Genomic DNA, 14,927 nt, shown 5'->3' on the forward strand with positions numbered 1-14,927 from the left:
GTCGTTGTTTCAGGACTGAAGAAGGGTCTTGGCCTGAAAGGTCGACTGTTCATTCATTTCCATAGATGCTGCCCGACCCTGCTGAGTTCCTCCAGGGTGGGGGGGGGGGGGTGGGGGTGTTGCTTTGGATTTCCAGCATCTGCAGATTTTTTTGGGCTTGTCATGTATACCTCTGCGCTGATCCATTTACAAAATCACAGATTTTAAATGAAAGATTCTGTCAGTCTTTTAAAAACAACTTTCAATAGTCCTCAATATTGGGTGGCGTGGTCCTGTAGCATAATTCTATTGAAGTGACCTGGGTTCAATTCCCGTCGTTGCCTGTATAGAGTTTGGACATTCTCCCTGTGACTGTGTGGGTTTCCTCCAGGTGCTCAGGTTTCCTCCCACAGTCCAAAAATGTGCGGGTTAGCAGGTTACTCAGTCACCTGGGTGTAATTGATGGAGGCGTAGGGGCTTGTTGGGACAGAGGGCCTGCGTCTCTCCATAAAATGAAGGACTGGCTGGGTGTTGCCCGTCTCACAACAATAACCGAATTCCACTCTAGTAGCTCAGAATGAGATCATTTGGCCCTGAGTGCCTGCATTTGTCTTTGGGGGTGGGGGGGAGCATGGTAGCATAGCAGTTAGCATAACACAAGTACAGTCCCAGAGATCAGGGTTCAGTTCCCGCCGCTGCCTGAAAGGAGTGAGTGAGTGTGTGTGTGTGTGTGACCGCGTGTGTTTCCTCCCACAGTCCAAAGACTTGCGGGTTAGAGTTAGTAATTTGGGGACATGCTACGTGGCAGCGCTTGCCGGCTGCTCCAGGCACATCCTTGGATTCTGTTGGACGTTAACACAGACAGCACATTCCACTGTTTGTTTTCAGTGTACATGTGACACGTAAAGCTAATCTTTAGGTATGAATGCAGTGGTTGTGCCACTGGACCAACTGGTAGGGGCCTGGATTATTGATGTCAAGGTGAGGTCAAATCCTGCCTTGGAGCTGAGCAGTTGGAAGAGTTTATTTGAATCAGTGAATTCAAGGTGCTTCATTACCAAAGGTGCTCCAACCCTCCACTGGCCTGCAGGTCACCCTTGGGCAAGGTGTAGAACCTGCTTAGCACGTGAAGCCACAGGAGCAGGTGGTAGATGGTCGTTCGAGCAGCTGGTGCAGATCACAAGTCCTGGTTATGTGACCATTGACACCAAGCAGACAATCTTTGAAGGGTATTGATAATGGCTGGGGTCACCCGTCTTGTAAAGACACTGTCCAGAAGAAGGCAATGGCAAACCACTTCTGTAGAAAAATTTGCCAAGAACAGTCACAGTTACGTCTTCTGCACTCTGGTTGATTTTTCACTGATTCTGTTACAGTTACTATTCTATAGATTGGCTGAGTATGCCCACAGGAAAATGAATCTTGGTTGTATATGGTGATGTATACACTTTGATAGTAAAACTTACTTTAACTTTGGAAACATCATGAATGCCTAATTCATACAACATGGCACATAAAGGTCGAATGATTAGAATTATGAAAAATCTTACTAATGAAACAACTAAACACAAACAAAAACCCGTTCGGTACTGAAGACGTAACTCTTAACACTTTTCCTGAGGGCCTCTGTGATCTTTGTTTGAGTCTTGGGAAGGATTATGAATGGACAGTAAATGTTGACGTTGTCAGTAACATCCGCTCCCCATAAGCGAGGAGCAAACAGCTACAAGCAAGCTGCTGGAGGAACTTGGCAGGTCAGGCAGTGGAGGGAAATGGCAGCTGCTGTTCTGAGTGGTGGTGGGTGCCTGTCATGTCCAACGATGACAGGAGACCTGTGCAGAAGAGCTTTTAGAGTGGAAAAGCCATGCAGTGGGGCAGTCCCACTCTCTCGATCTCATGAGTCCAGGTCCAGTGGCACAAGCAAGCGTCACAAACTGGGGTCTCCCTTGGTTGACCGTAACATCTTCTGTGCCTTGTCGCGCCCTTCGCTCTCCACGGAGCGTTACCAAACCAACTTCCTGGCCGTTGGATCTCACCGTAGATCTCATCTGCCTAGTGTTACGCATTCAGGCAACAATAAATATGTGAGTTAGGCAAGGGTTTGTATAACAAATAACACGTTTATTAAACACTGAAAACAAACCCCCCCCCCCCCCCAAAAGTGAACAAACACTAACGTAACCGGAAACAGCTGCTGTGCGGCAGCTCAAACAATTCTTAAAGCGATGCAGCTCAAACAGTTCTTAAAGCGATGTGGCAAAAACAGTTCTTTTAAGTAGGATTGCCACAAGTTCAAAACGCTCACAGTCCATTTTAAAAGGAGAGACTTTATAAGATGATTTAAATTCTCTTTCACGTCGTTTTGCTTCGATCCCCAATGTCAAACTTCCCACGAAGAATTTACGAAACGAAACAGCTTAAAGGCACTGACCTTTCCTTTATCACACTGTCCTCAATCTTCTGCTATCCCACAGAGATTAACACGAGAACAGTCAACGAATTCCTTCCGAATAAGGATTAAACAAGGTCAAACCCGTTTCACCATCGAACTAGATTCTCCTCGATCTTTAACTCCTGAACTCCGATCTTCACTCTCCACTGATTCTCAAACTAGCAGTATTGTAAAGAACCTGCTGGCAATGACCTTTTAAACTTTAGGCATTAGATTAAAAACTTCATCCTTCAACTAAACTGTGTCATCACATTAAATCACACAGTGGCATGAAGTCAACTTGGCAAATCCAGCCACGAACTGCCCCTCCTCACAGGGTGGGGTCTTCCTTTTATAACCTGTTTTTAAAAAAAACAAACAACCTGTCACATGATCTCTACTGGTGGGAAAACGACATCACTCCACCATCACAAGACCATTACCTCAAGTCCAGTATAGCTTCAACCCCAGTCACGTGACAAGGGTACCACTGTCATGTCACGAGTACGTAACACTAGTCTGCCAGAGCTGACTTCACATGTTGGGGAAGGCACTTCCCGCCTGTCGTTTTCAGTCTTGCTTATTTGCTGCCCATTACGCCACTGGCATTCAGAGCAGCAATGAAGGTCCTCCGTCCTTGGCAGTGTTCAGGGTTTCCTTCTTCATGTTGGTAGCTTTCTCTTACCACTGTCAGTCATTCAAGTCCCGGCTAGAGACTCAGGAATAACATCACACTCAGATGCAAAAGGATTCTTCATTGCTGTTTCTGCTGAAGGGTTTCGGCCTGAAATGGCGACTGTTGACTCCTTTCCATAGAAGCTGCCTGGCCTGCTGAGTTCCTCCAGTGTTTTGTGTGTGTTGCTTGGATTTCCAGCATCTGCAGATTTTCTTTTGTTTGCTGTTTCTGTACCAGTTTTGTTTTACCAGTCAGAGTTGTTAGCCCTTGAATTGAACCCCTGAACCTGGAGGACCGGTGGACCACTCTTAGTCTGGCCTCTGTCCTTTGATCTGTTTGGCATGGGTGACCCCACCAAGAGCCAAAGCATAAAGCCTTGACTCCAGTCAGCATAGCTCTCCGGGTCATTGAGGCACGCAAGCCTCCAAACCCTACGACAAGGTTGTGGTCCATTTGGAGGAAGATGAGACCCTTCATCTAGGCTGGTTCACGCCACAGATGCTGCCTGGCCTGCAGAATTTTTGCTCCAGATTCCAGCATCTGCGGTTGCTTGTCTCTTGTCGAAGCAGCTGGCCACCTTCAAGCTGCAATGTGAAGCAGAAAGGTGACTTTGTTTAGTCACATCCTGTTTTGCAGAGTTGCTCAGTGTCTACTTTTCTGCCCAGCAGTTGCATCATACAAGAAAGTCATTCGGCTGATGCGTGCAAAATTGTGGGCATGTAATGCTGGTGCTGGGATATGTTGTGACTCTTGCAGGCTGCCCCAACACATCCTCGGGGTGTGTGGCTAGTTAATGCGAATGATGCAACTCATGGTACATTTTAATGTGTGATTAACAACTGAATCAGAAACGCTGGAGGAACCCAGCTGTTCAGGCAGCATCTGTGGAGGGAACAAACAGCTGATGTTTTGGGCTGAGACCTGTCATCAGGACTGGATAAGGAAGGGGGAAAGATGCCAGAGTAGGAACTTCTGTTAAGGGAAGGATTACAAGCTGGCAGCTGAGAGCAGGAGAAGGTGGATGGTTGGGGAGGGAGGAAGAAGTGAGAAGCTAGGAGGTAATTGGTGAGACTGGGTGGGGGAGGGTGTGAGGGATGGGGAGGGTGTGATGAAGTGGGAAGTTGGGGGGAGATAGGTGGACTGAGTAAAGAGCTGAAGAAGGAGGCATCTGATAGGAGGGGATGTGGACCATGGGACAAAGGGAAAGAGAGGGAGAGCCAGAGGGAGGTGAGGAGAATTGGGACTGGAAAGCGAGGGAGAGGGAAGGAATTACTGGAAGTTAGAGAAACCGATTTTCATGCCAACAGGTTGGAGGCTACCCAGACAATATCAGGTGTTGCTCCTCCAGCCTGAGTTTGGCATCTTTGTGGCAGCCGAGGAGACGATGAACAGATTTGCCAGAATGCTAATTGGGAAGTTACTTTGAGCTGGATGTGTTAATTTGGGTGTTCCTCAAGATTTGCGCCATTTTTTTGTGTAGCTTGGCGGACCCAGTATAGAGCCGAGCCTTTTGCTGTTTGTGGTTTCGCTTCTGTGTTTTATTATCCACTAATGCCTGAATTCTGGAATAACTATCAGATCGGAGTTTCAGAGGAGGGAAATCAACACGGTGTATTTACAGTGTCCTACCAGTATTGTTCTCGTTCAGACCAGTTCAGTACTTTGCTGAGATGAGTCACCCTCGGGGTGGAGGAGAAACAGCTTTTATTCCATCTGAGTGCCCACCAACCTGATGGCATGAACATCAATTTCTCCCTCCCTCCTCTGTTCCCCACTCTCTCCTTTCACTTCTTCTCACCTGCCTGTTAACTTCTTCCCTCCTCCTTCTCTTTCTCCCATGGTTCCCTCTCCTCTCCTATCACATTTCTTCTTCAGCCCTTGACCTTTCCCACACCCCTGGCTTCACCTACTACCTTCCAGCTATCCTCCTTCCCCTCCTCTTCTCTTCTCTTCTCTCCCCCCACCCCGACACCTTTTTATTCTGGCATATTCCCCCTTCCTTCTCAGTCCTGAAGAAGGGTCTTGGCCTGAAATGTCGACTATTGATTGTGTTCCACAGATACTGCCTGACCCGCTGAGTTCCTCCCGCATTTTGTGTGTCATACTTTTGTTTTGCTTTCTTCCCACTTGCTGCAGACACTTGTCTAATCTTAAATGCTGATGCAGCTTCTTTTGATCACTATCTTTGGCTGCACACTCAACCACCCGCTTTCTGTTAATGCATACAAATTGCTGGAGGAACTCAGCAGGTCAGGCAGCAAGGATACATCCATCATCAAGTCACCATCCAGGCCATGCTGTCTTCTTGCTGCTGCCATCGGGAAGGAAGTACAGGAGCTTCAGGACTCACACCACCAGGTTCAGCAACAGTTATTACCCCGAGGCTGACAAGCTCTTGAACCAGAGGGGATAACTGCAGTTACCCCAACACAGAACTGTCCCCACAACTCACTTCAGAATCAGCTTTAATTTATCCAGCATATGTTGTGAAATTTCTTGTTGTGCAGCAGAACATTGCAATACACAATGAAAAATACTAAATTATGATAAGTATTAATATATTTAGAAAAGTTAAATAAGTGCAAGGGGGGGGGAGTATTGACGTAGTGTTCATGGGTTCAATGTTCATTCAGAAATAGGACGACAGAGGGGAAGAAGTTGTTCCTGAATCATTGAGTGTGTGTCTTCGGGCTCCTGTACCTCCTCCCTGATGGTAGTAATGAGAAGAGGGGTCTTCAGGCTCCTGTACCCCCTCCCTGATGGTAGTAATGAGAAGAGGGGTCTTCAGGCTCCTGTACCCCCTCCCTGATGGTAGTAATAAGAAGAGGGGTCTTCAGGCTCCTGTACCTCCTCCCTGATGGTAGTAATGAGAAGAGGGGTCTTCAGGCTCCTGTACCTCTTCCCTGATGGTAGTAATGAGAAGAGGGGTCTTCAGGCTCCTGTACCTCCTCCCTGATGGTAGTAATGAGAAGAGGGGTCTTCAGGCTACTGTACCTCCTCCCTGATGGTAGTAATGAGAAGAGGGGTCTTCAGGCTCCTGTACCTCCTCCCTGATGGTAGTAATGAGAAGAGGGGTCTTCAGGCTCCTGTACCTCCTCCCTGATGGTAGTAATGAGAAGAGGGGTCTTCAGGCTCCTGTACCTCCTCCCTGATGGTAGTAATGAGAAGTGGGGTCTTCAGGCTCCTGTACCTCCTCCCTGATGGTAGTAATTAGAAGGGGGCATGTCCTGGGTGATGGATGCCACCTTTTTGAGGGACCACTGCTTGACGAAGCCCCGGATACTACAGAAGCTAGTGGCCATGATGGAACTGTGTGAATTTACAACTCTCTGCAGCTTATTTCAATCCTGTGTAGTATCCCCCTACCACCACACCCCCACCCCCCGTTGCCATATCAGACGGTAATGCAGCAAGTTAGAATGCTCTCCATGGTACATCTGTGGAAATTTGTGAGTGTCTGTGGTGACATACCAAATCTGCTAATGAAAGATAGCCAGTGTTGTGCCTTCTGTATAGCTGCATCAGTTGGGTCCAGGATAGATCCTCAAACATTGACCCCCAGAAGCTTTGAAGAATTCTTCATCTCATGTTCTCCTAATTTATTTATTATTTTCTATTTTGTTTTTGAATTTGCACAGTCGGTCGTCCTTTGCTCATTGGTTGTGTGTCTGCTCGGATGAGTGTGGTCTTTCAGTGGTTCTATTGTGTTTCTTGTATTTACTGCGACTGCTGACAAGGAAATGGATCTCAGGGTTGCATTCACTGCCATATATGTTCTTGGATAATAAAATTACTTTGAACTTTGAGCATCAGTGGAGGGAGTCAACAAAAATCAATGTCTAGAGCCAAGACCTTCATCAGGACTGGAAAGGAAGAGGACAAAATCTCTTTGTGTTTCGAACCTGTTTTCTCCAGTGATGTCCTTGGCTATTTAAAAGTCACTGCCTGACTGACTAACTTGAGATTAAAAATCAATCTCCAGGTTGTTTATGGTGGCATAAACATACTTTGATAATAAGCTTACCTTGGATTGTGATTGTTCTAGAGTTGCAGGGGAGGCAGATTGGGTGAGGGAGCCAGATTCATCTTAACTGATTGAGTTTTATGACAAGGCAGCAATTGTTTGCATCAGATTTATTTAATTGGATCTGCCTGCCGGTGAGACCTCCCTGAATCCATGAGTGTCAGGTTACTGAATCATTGTATGCTTACCCATCAATTGTAGTGACTTGGCTATTGACACATGAGAGGGCCCTTCAAAATTCTAACAGGCTCAACGAATTGTTTATGTGTTTACAAGCTAGCTTGCCAAAGGTGTGCTTAACCCTTTAATATTTGATGTTTTTAAACTACGTTCGTTGATGATAAAATGGGTCTTCTATGAGTGTCCCTGTACATTTTGTACGTTCTCCTGTTGGCTGTGTGGGTTTCCTCCGGGTGCTCTGGTTTTCTCCCACAGTCCAAAGACATACCAGTTAGAGTCAGTGCACACACTATAAACACAAGAAATTCTGCAGATACCGGGGTAGAAAAAGCAACACACACAAAACGCTGGGGGAGCCAAGCAGGTCAGGCAGCATTTGTGGAAATGAATAAACAGTCAATGTTTTGGGCTGAGGCACTTCTTCAGGAATGAAAAGAAAAAGCAGGAGTGGTTATGTTTTGTAACTTCAAAATTCAAAAGACACAAGCTCCTGCTGCTGCCTGTAAAGAGTTTCAACGTTCTCCCTGTGACTGTGTGGGTTTCCTCCGGGTGCTCTGATTTCCTCCCACAGTCCAAAGACGTTGTACCGGGTGATTGGTCATGGTAATTTATCCAGTGATTAGGCTAGGGTTGCTGGATGCTGTGGCTCAAGGGACTGGAGGGGCCCATTCTGCACTGTATCTCAATAAATAAATAACAAGGTGGGGAATAGAGCCTGTTTTGCCCGAATAGGCAAGATCATGGCAATGAAAAGACACAGCCCTCCAAAGAGTTTCAAACTATTTTGTCAGACCCAGTCAAATGATGTTTCAGTCATAGGGCAACACAGCATCAAAACAGGCCCTTCAGCCCATCTAGTCTGTGCAAACTGTTGTTCCCCTGGTCCCATTGGCCCACACCCTGACCTCCATACCACTCTCATCCATTTATTTAATTACTTTTCACTATTGACGTGGAACCTACATCCACCATTTTCACTGGCAGTTCGTCCCACACTCTCTACTCCTGAGTGAAGAAGCTCCACTTAAATATTTCACCTTTCAACCCTTGGCCTATTTGGATGGCAGGGTGGCAAAACGTCTCTACCGAAGGAGGTGTAAGGTGCTCCTTCCTTTCACTAGGCTGCAGATTACCCTTGGGCAAGGTGTAGCACCTGTTTAGCCCCCGATCAGGGTCACGTGACCATGGGAGCAGGTGGTGGATGCTCGTACGAGCAGCTGGTGCACATCACAAGACCTGGTTATGTGACCACTGACACCAGGCAGACAATCTCTGAAGAGTGTTGGTAATGGCAAAGACACTGCTCAGAAGAAGGCAATGGCAAACAACTTCTGTAGAAAAGTTTGCCAAGAACAGTCATGGCCATGGAAAGACCATGATTGCCCATGTCACACGACATGGCACATAGCGAGCGAACTCTTAACCAATGAGCTAAACTTCTAGTGTGAGACACCTCCCAGGTACTCAGTCCCTCCCATCAACCCTGAGATTCACTTTCCTGTGGGCATTCTCAGCAAATCTATAGGACAGTAACTATAACAGGATCAATGAAAGATCAACCAGAGTGCAGAAGACAACAAACTGTGCAAATGCAAATAAATAGCAATAAATAATGAGAGCATGAGATAACAAGATAAAGAGTCCTTAAAGTGGGATCATTGGTTGTGGGAACATCTCAATAGATGAGTGTAGTTATCCTCTTTTGTTCAAGAGCCTGATGGTTGAGGGGTAGTAACTGTTCTTGAACCTGGTGGTGGGAGCCCTGAGGCTCTTGTACCTTCTACCTGATGGCAGCAGCGAGAAGAGATCGTGACCTGGGTGATGGAGATCTCGGATGATGGAGGCTGCTTTTCTGTGGCAATGTTTCATGTAGATGTGTTCGGTAGTTGGGAGGGTTTTACCTGTGATGTACTGGGCTGAATCCACTACATTTTATAGGATTTTCCATTCAAAGGCATTGGTGTTCCCATATCAGGCCGTAATGCAGCCAGTCAGCACACTTTCCACCACGGGTCAATCGAAGTTTACCAAGGTGTTTGATGTCACATCCGCAGACTCTTGAGAAAGTAGAAGTGCTGTCATGAGGCATTTATGTGACGCAATTACATTTACACAAATACACTTATGTTCTGAACTGCAAGCTGCTGCCTGTCAGACAGGGGGACCGGGATATCAGTGCTCCCATTTTCCCCCTCCACCCCCATACTGTTTGTATTGCTGGAATCTGGCATCTGCGCTCTTGAACCCCCTGTGCTCCCCAGTGGCCGCAATTCCAGAATTTAATGTGGTTTTGAGCTCGACCTCTCCCAATCCGGTTCTTTCCACACCATTCTCGTAGATTGTCTGACAGGAGCTTTCCATTCCCTTTTGTCGAATCCCTAATGCATTGTGACTCAATTTTGTATTTTAAAAAAATCCTGCTGTCAGTGTGTTCCTCTGCGGAAGAAATGAAGTAAACAGGAGACGTAATTGTGGTTCTGGTTTGCATCAGGTGAGTGCCTCGTTACTGGTTACTGGTCAGTGCTGCCTAATACACTCCAGCCTTGCTTCTGCCCATGAATAAAATCAGACTCTGATAGTTATCTGGATGCTTTTGCCAGTTCGGTTCAGTACTTGTTACATCTCGAGCTGACCTAGGAAGCCTTGGGATATCTGAATCGGAATGGTAAAACAAATTGGCTCTGGCAAAGAGCCACATCATTCCTCTGAATTTTGCTGATTCGGGTCTCTTCCTTGTGCAGTCTGAAGGGGTGTGCATGTGCAAACCGGTTTTTCCACTGAGATTGGGAGAGACTAGAACCAGAGGTCATGGGTTTAGGGGGCTAAAGGTGAAAATTATTTAAGAGGAATCCGAGGGGGAGCTGCTTCTCTCAGTGCGGTGAGAACTTGGAACGGACTGATAGAAGTGGTGAATGCATGTTTGTTTGCAACATTTGAGAGAAGTTTGGAAAGGTACGTGGGTGGGATGGGTATGGTCCAGGTGCGGGTTTTTGGGACTAGGCAGAATGGTAGTTGAGCTACAAAATATTGAAAGGCCGGAGTAGAGTGGACGCGGAGAGGATGGTTCCTATAATTGGGGAGTCCAGGATCAGAGAGCATAGCTTCAGAGTAAAAGGAAGTCCATTTAGACAGAGTCGAGGAGGGATTTCTTTAACCTGAGGGTGGTGAATCTGTGGAATTATTTGCTTCATGGCTGTGATGGCCAAGTCATTGGATATATTTAATGTGGGGTTGGTAGACTTGATTAGTCAGTGTGTCAAAGGTTGAGGGGTGAAGGCAGGAGAATAGCATTGAGAAGGATAATCAATCAGCCGAGATGGAATGATGGAGCAGACTCGTCAATAGACAGAAAAGCCCAGTTCTCCTCCTGTGCCTTGTGGAGAGTTGTCTGGGTGGAAAAAGATGTCAACTGTCCATTCTTATTACCTTGTACACCTCTATCAAGTCTCCTCTCCTCCTCCTTCACTCCAAAGAGAAAAGCTCACTCAAACTATCCTCATAAGATATGCTCTCTAATCCAGGCAGCACCTGGTAAATCTCCTCTGCAATCTCTCTAAAGCCTTCCACATCTTTCCTATCGTGAGGTGACCAGAACTGAACACAAGTGTGGTCTAACCAGAGTTTTATAGAGTTGAAACATTACTTTGATTTTCTTGTTTGTGATTCTAGACCCGAAGATATGTTATGCCAACCCTTCAGCCTACTCCTAGATTAATCTAGCATTTCCATCCTACATAGTGCCTCTTAAATGCCCCTAATGTTCCTGCCTCTCCACCCCCCCAGCAGGGCGTTCCACATAACCCCCATTCTCTATGTAAAATTGCTACCTCTGATAGTCACCCTTTGCTTTCCTCATCACCTTAAAGTTATGAATGGGACAGCACGGTAAAGACTGTTTGGCCCACCATGTCGTGCTGACCTTTTAACCTACCCTGACAAAAATCTTCCGTCCATGTGTCTAACTACGGTCTCTTAAATCTCCCTAATGCCTTCATTTCTACCGCCCATGGCCGCACATTCCATATATCCGCTCCTCTGTGCTGACCTTTCAACCTTCTCCAAGGTCAATCTAACCCTTCCCTGCCACACAGTGCACCCATCTTGAATGAGCTACGTTTGTCTTTGAGGCTTCTTCCCCACCCCCGACCCCAACAGCAGTGCCCTGTTTTTCTCTGCTTTCAGTCATGCAATACCAAAACACTCCCTGCTCCAAATCGCAAACTCTTGCAAGCTTTTTACAACAACTACATCAGCAAATTAGCAAAACACTCCGGGATCGCACAGGTTCTGTTTTGCTGCATTGCATTTTACAGAGGTAATAAATTCATGGAGATTTTGGGGTTACAGTTGGGTGGCGGGTGGGTTTACTCTAACTCGGGTTCACCACCTGGGGTCCACGCATATTTTAAAAAAAAAAAGGTAATGGTAAGGGACCATGGCATGAAAAAGCTTGGGAACTCAGGCTGTACTGAGTAAATGGTGAGATGGCTGGACCGTGGAATATATTTGAGGTAAATGAGAACAGGTTTTCAGAGGGACATTGGGTTAATGGTGCTGAGGGCAAAATATTAGCCACAAACTTGTCAAATGATGACCATAGTGTGTTCTAACATTCTTTACTGTCTAAATTCTGAAAGATTTCAGTTTTACAGCCACACTGCTGAACGCGAATATTAGTTGTTTGTTTGGACAGTGTAACGCGTTTAATTCTGTTCTGTTCCAGATTCTACAGGACGGCCTGGAGGAAACGGAACGACAGCTCTTTATTGAAGCCTTTGTGTCCACTGGCCGACTGGACAATGTAACCATGGTGATGGGCTTGCACCCGCAGTATCTTGAAAACTTTTGGAAAACTCAGTACTATCTCCTGCAAATGGATGGACCACTCCCCTATCACTATAGGCATTACATTGGTTTAATGGTAAGTTGGTCTTGCCATTCTTGTCTGTCTGCATTGGCAATGCTTTATGTGCTAACTGATAAATGTTAGAAAAATCGCCATTGTGTCTTTGTTTTCTTAATACCAAGGCCAAACATAATGTGAGGTTTATGGTTGGACCACGAGGTAACATAGCGGTTAGCAACGCACACAAAATGCTGGAGAGACTCAGTAGGTCAGAGCATCTATGGAAATGAATGGTTAGTTGACATTTTGGGTTGAGACCCTTCTTCAGGACTGAAAAGGAATGGGGGGGGGGGAAGACGCCAGAATAAAAAGGTGGGGGGGAGGGAAGGAGGATAGCTGGAAGGTGATAGGTGAAGCCAGGTGGGTGGGAAAGGTAAAGGGCTGGAGAAGAAGGAATCTGATAGGGGAGGAGAGTGGACCATAGGGGAAGGGGGAGGTGATGGGCAGGTGGGAAGAGGTATGTGGATAGAGTGAGGAACAGAAGAAAAGGGGGGGGGGTAATGTGTTTTTCTTTTTAACCAGAAAGAGAAATGGGTATTCATGTCATCAGGTTGGAGGGTACAAAGGCAGAATGTACAAGGCGTTGCTCCTCCTACCCTGCGGTGGCCTCGTCTTGGCACATGTCAGAACAGGAATGGGAATTGGAATTAAATTCTTTGGCGGATGGAGCGGAAATGCTTAACCTAATTGATAATTGGTTTATTATAGGTTGCATTTCATAGAATATTACAGCACCATGCAAGCCGTTCAGTCAACAACGTCGTGTCATCCTTCCAACCTACTCTGAGATTAGTACAACCCTTCATTTTCCTATCATCCATGTGCCATCTCCTCTACCCCCTCTAAAGCTTCCACATCCTTCCTATAATAAGGCAACCAGAACTCCAAGAACAATATTCCAATTGTGGTCTAACTGTTTTTATAAAGCAGCAACAGTATTTGGTAGCTCTTGAATTTAAACCCCCATTTAATTAAGTAAATGCACCATACACCTCCTTAACCACCCTATCAACTTGCGATGGCAGTCTTGGAGTTAATGAGAAGCTCCCAGGTACACATTTTAGATAAGTATTTGCCTCCGAATGAATGCTTGTCCTGCCACTTTGGGGGCTTGATTTAGGTAAGTATTTGTAACAGAGTTTAACTGGAAGGGTTAAACTAAATACGGGTGGTGAGAAATTCTTGACTTCTGTCCCAACTCGCCGAACTCGTGAAACCGGCCGTCAGGTAGGTTGAGGGCTAGAGCTCACCTTTATGATGCAAGAGGTCTGTTCATGACGCTAATAAAGCACTGTCCTCGAGTTTGCTGGTGCGTTTTCAAGCCTCTGCCAATAGAAGGAAGCATTTGAATCGTCTGACCAATGATAGGGGAGTCTAGGACAAGTGGGCACGACTTCAGGATTGAAGGACTTCCATTTAGAACAGAAATGCAGGGAAATTACTTTAGTCAGAGGGCGGTAAATCTGTGGAATGTCGCCATGAGGGGCTGTGGAGGCCAAGTCATTGGGTGCATTTAAGGCAGAGATACTATAGATATGTCCTTGATTAGCCAGGGCATCAAAGGGAGAAGGCAGGGGAATGGGAATGACTGGAAGAATTGGATCAGCCCATGATTGAATGATGGAACAGACTCGATGGGCCAAATGGCATACTTCTGCTCCTATATCTTATGGTCTTGTATATTGGTTTCTTTTCCTAGGTAGGACTGAGTGACAGTTGAGTTGCTGGATCTGTAATTTTCTGATCCCTGGGGTTCCTCTGGTTGTCTGGGATGCCCCATTCCAAGATTTCAGTTTATTTTAGAGTACAAACAACCATACAAATGCTAAGCAAACTAAACAAAGACCTGAGAAAGGATGCTGAGACAAAAGAATAAAGATGACAATTGTAAAAAATCTATCACTTTTATAGTAAGTGAGAGAAATTCTTTAGATAGGAATGAGCTAGGTAATAGGCCACATTATTAAAACAATTGTATCACCAGGCAATGTGCTGATAGTTAGCCAATAAAAGAATTGGGTGATAAGCCATTAGTTCAGCTGCTATACCATTTCCTGCCAGTGAGTATGAAAAGTACATGAGTTTGTTTAAAAAGTACAAATCTTATAAAAAGTATTATTTAAAGAATATAGTGATTTCCAACAGGGTTGGAGGGGAGGCTAGTTTTCATGATGGTCTGTATTGCATCATTGTGGGTATTGGATGTGGGAGGGGAGGTGTGGTTTATGAAGTGATATGTTGGAAAATAGACTAGGGTTTCAAATGATGCAGAATTGGCATTGCTTTCAAGTTAAAACAAATTTCATATGGAATCGGGAGGCTATTCAGCCCTTCAGTCTGCTATGCCATTCAAAGTTTGTGTGCGTGTGTGTGCGCTTTTACCTCATTATTCTCCATGGTAGCATAGTGGTTAGCACACTGGTTCCAGCGACCTGGGTTCAATACCTGCTGCAGCCTGTAAGGAGTTTGTCTGTTCTCCACATGGTTAATTGGCCTTTGTAAATTTTTCGGCGATTAGGAGGCAGGTCACAGTAAAATCAGGGGTTACTGGGTGACCTGGCACAAAGGCTGGATCTCAGTAAACAAATGTCCTTGGATTCCCGTGGTATTTGGAAATCTGGTGATCCCTGGTTTCCAAGAAATACTGTGCAGAATTCTGAAGTTTCTATTTCGTTATTTCAAGACGCAGCACAGTAACATCGAGCCCTTGTTGATCAATTAACCCCCTTGC

At 45.8% G+C, this 14,927-nt stretch overlaps 1 protein-coding gene across 4 annotated transcripts in view; it reads left to right on the forward strand.

Moving 5' to 3' along the window:
- The window catches only part of LOC132380418 (sestrin-1-like), a 120,372-nt gene that overhangs the window by 90,027 nt on the left and 15,418 nt on the right, over positions 1–14,927 (forward strand). For all 4 annotated transcript variants that reach the window (XM_059949192.1, XM_059949191.1, XM_059949193.1 and 1 more), the window contains one exon: positions 12,014–12,211. In XM_059949192.1, the coding sequence (XP_059805175.1) occupies positions 12,014–12,211 (198 nt within the window). The remainder of the gene's footprint in view (positions 1–12,013; positions 12,212–14,927) is intronic.

Source organism: Hypanus sabinus, chromosome 24 (genome assembly GCF_030144855.1).
Source record: "Hypanus sabinus isolate sHypSab1 chromosome 24, sHypSab1.hap1, whole genome shotgun sequence".
Lineage (NCBI taxonomy): Eukaryota > Metazoa > Chordata > Chondrichthyes > Myliobatiformes > Dasyatidae > Hypanus > Hypanus sabinus.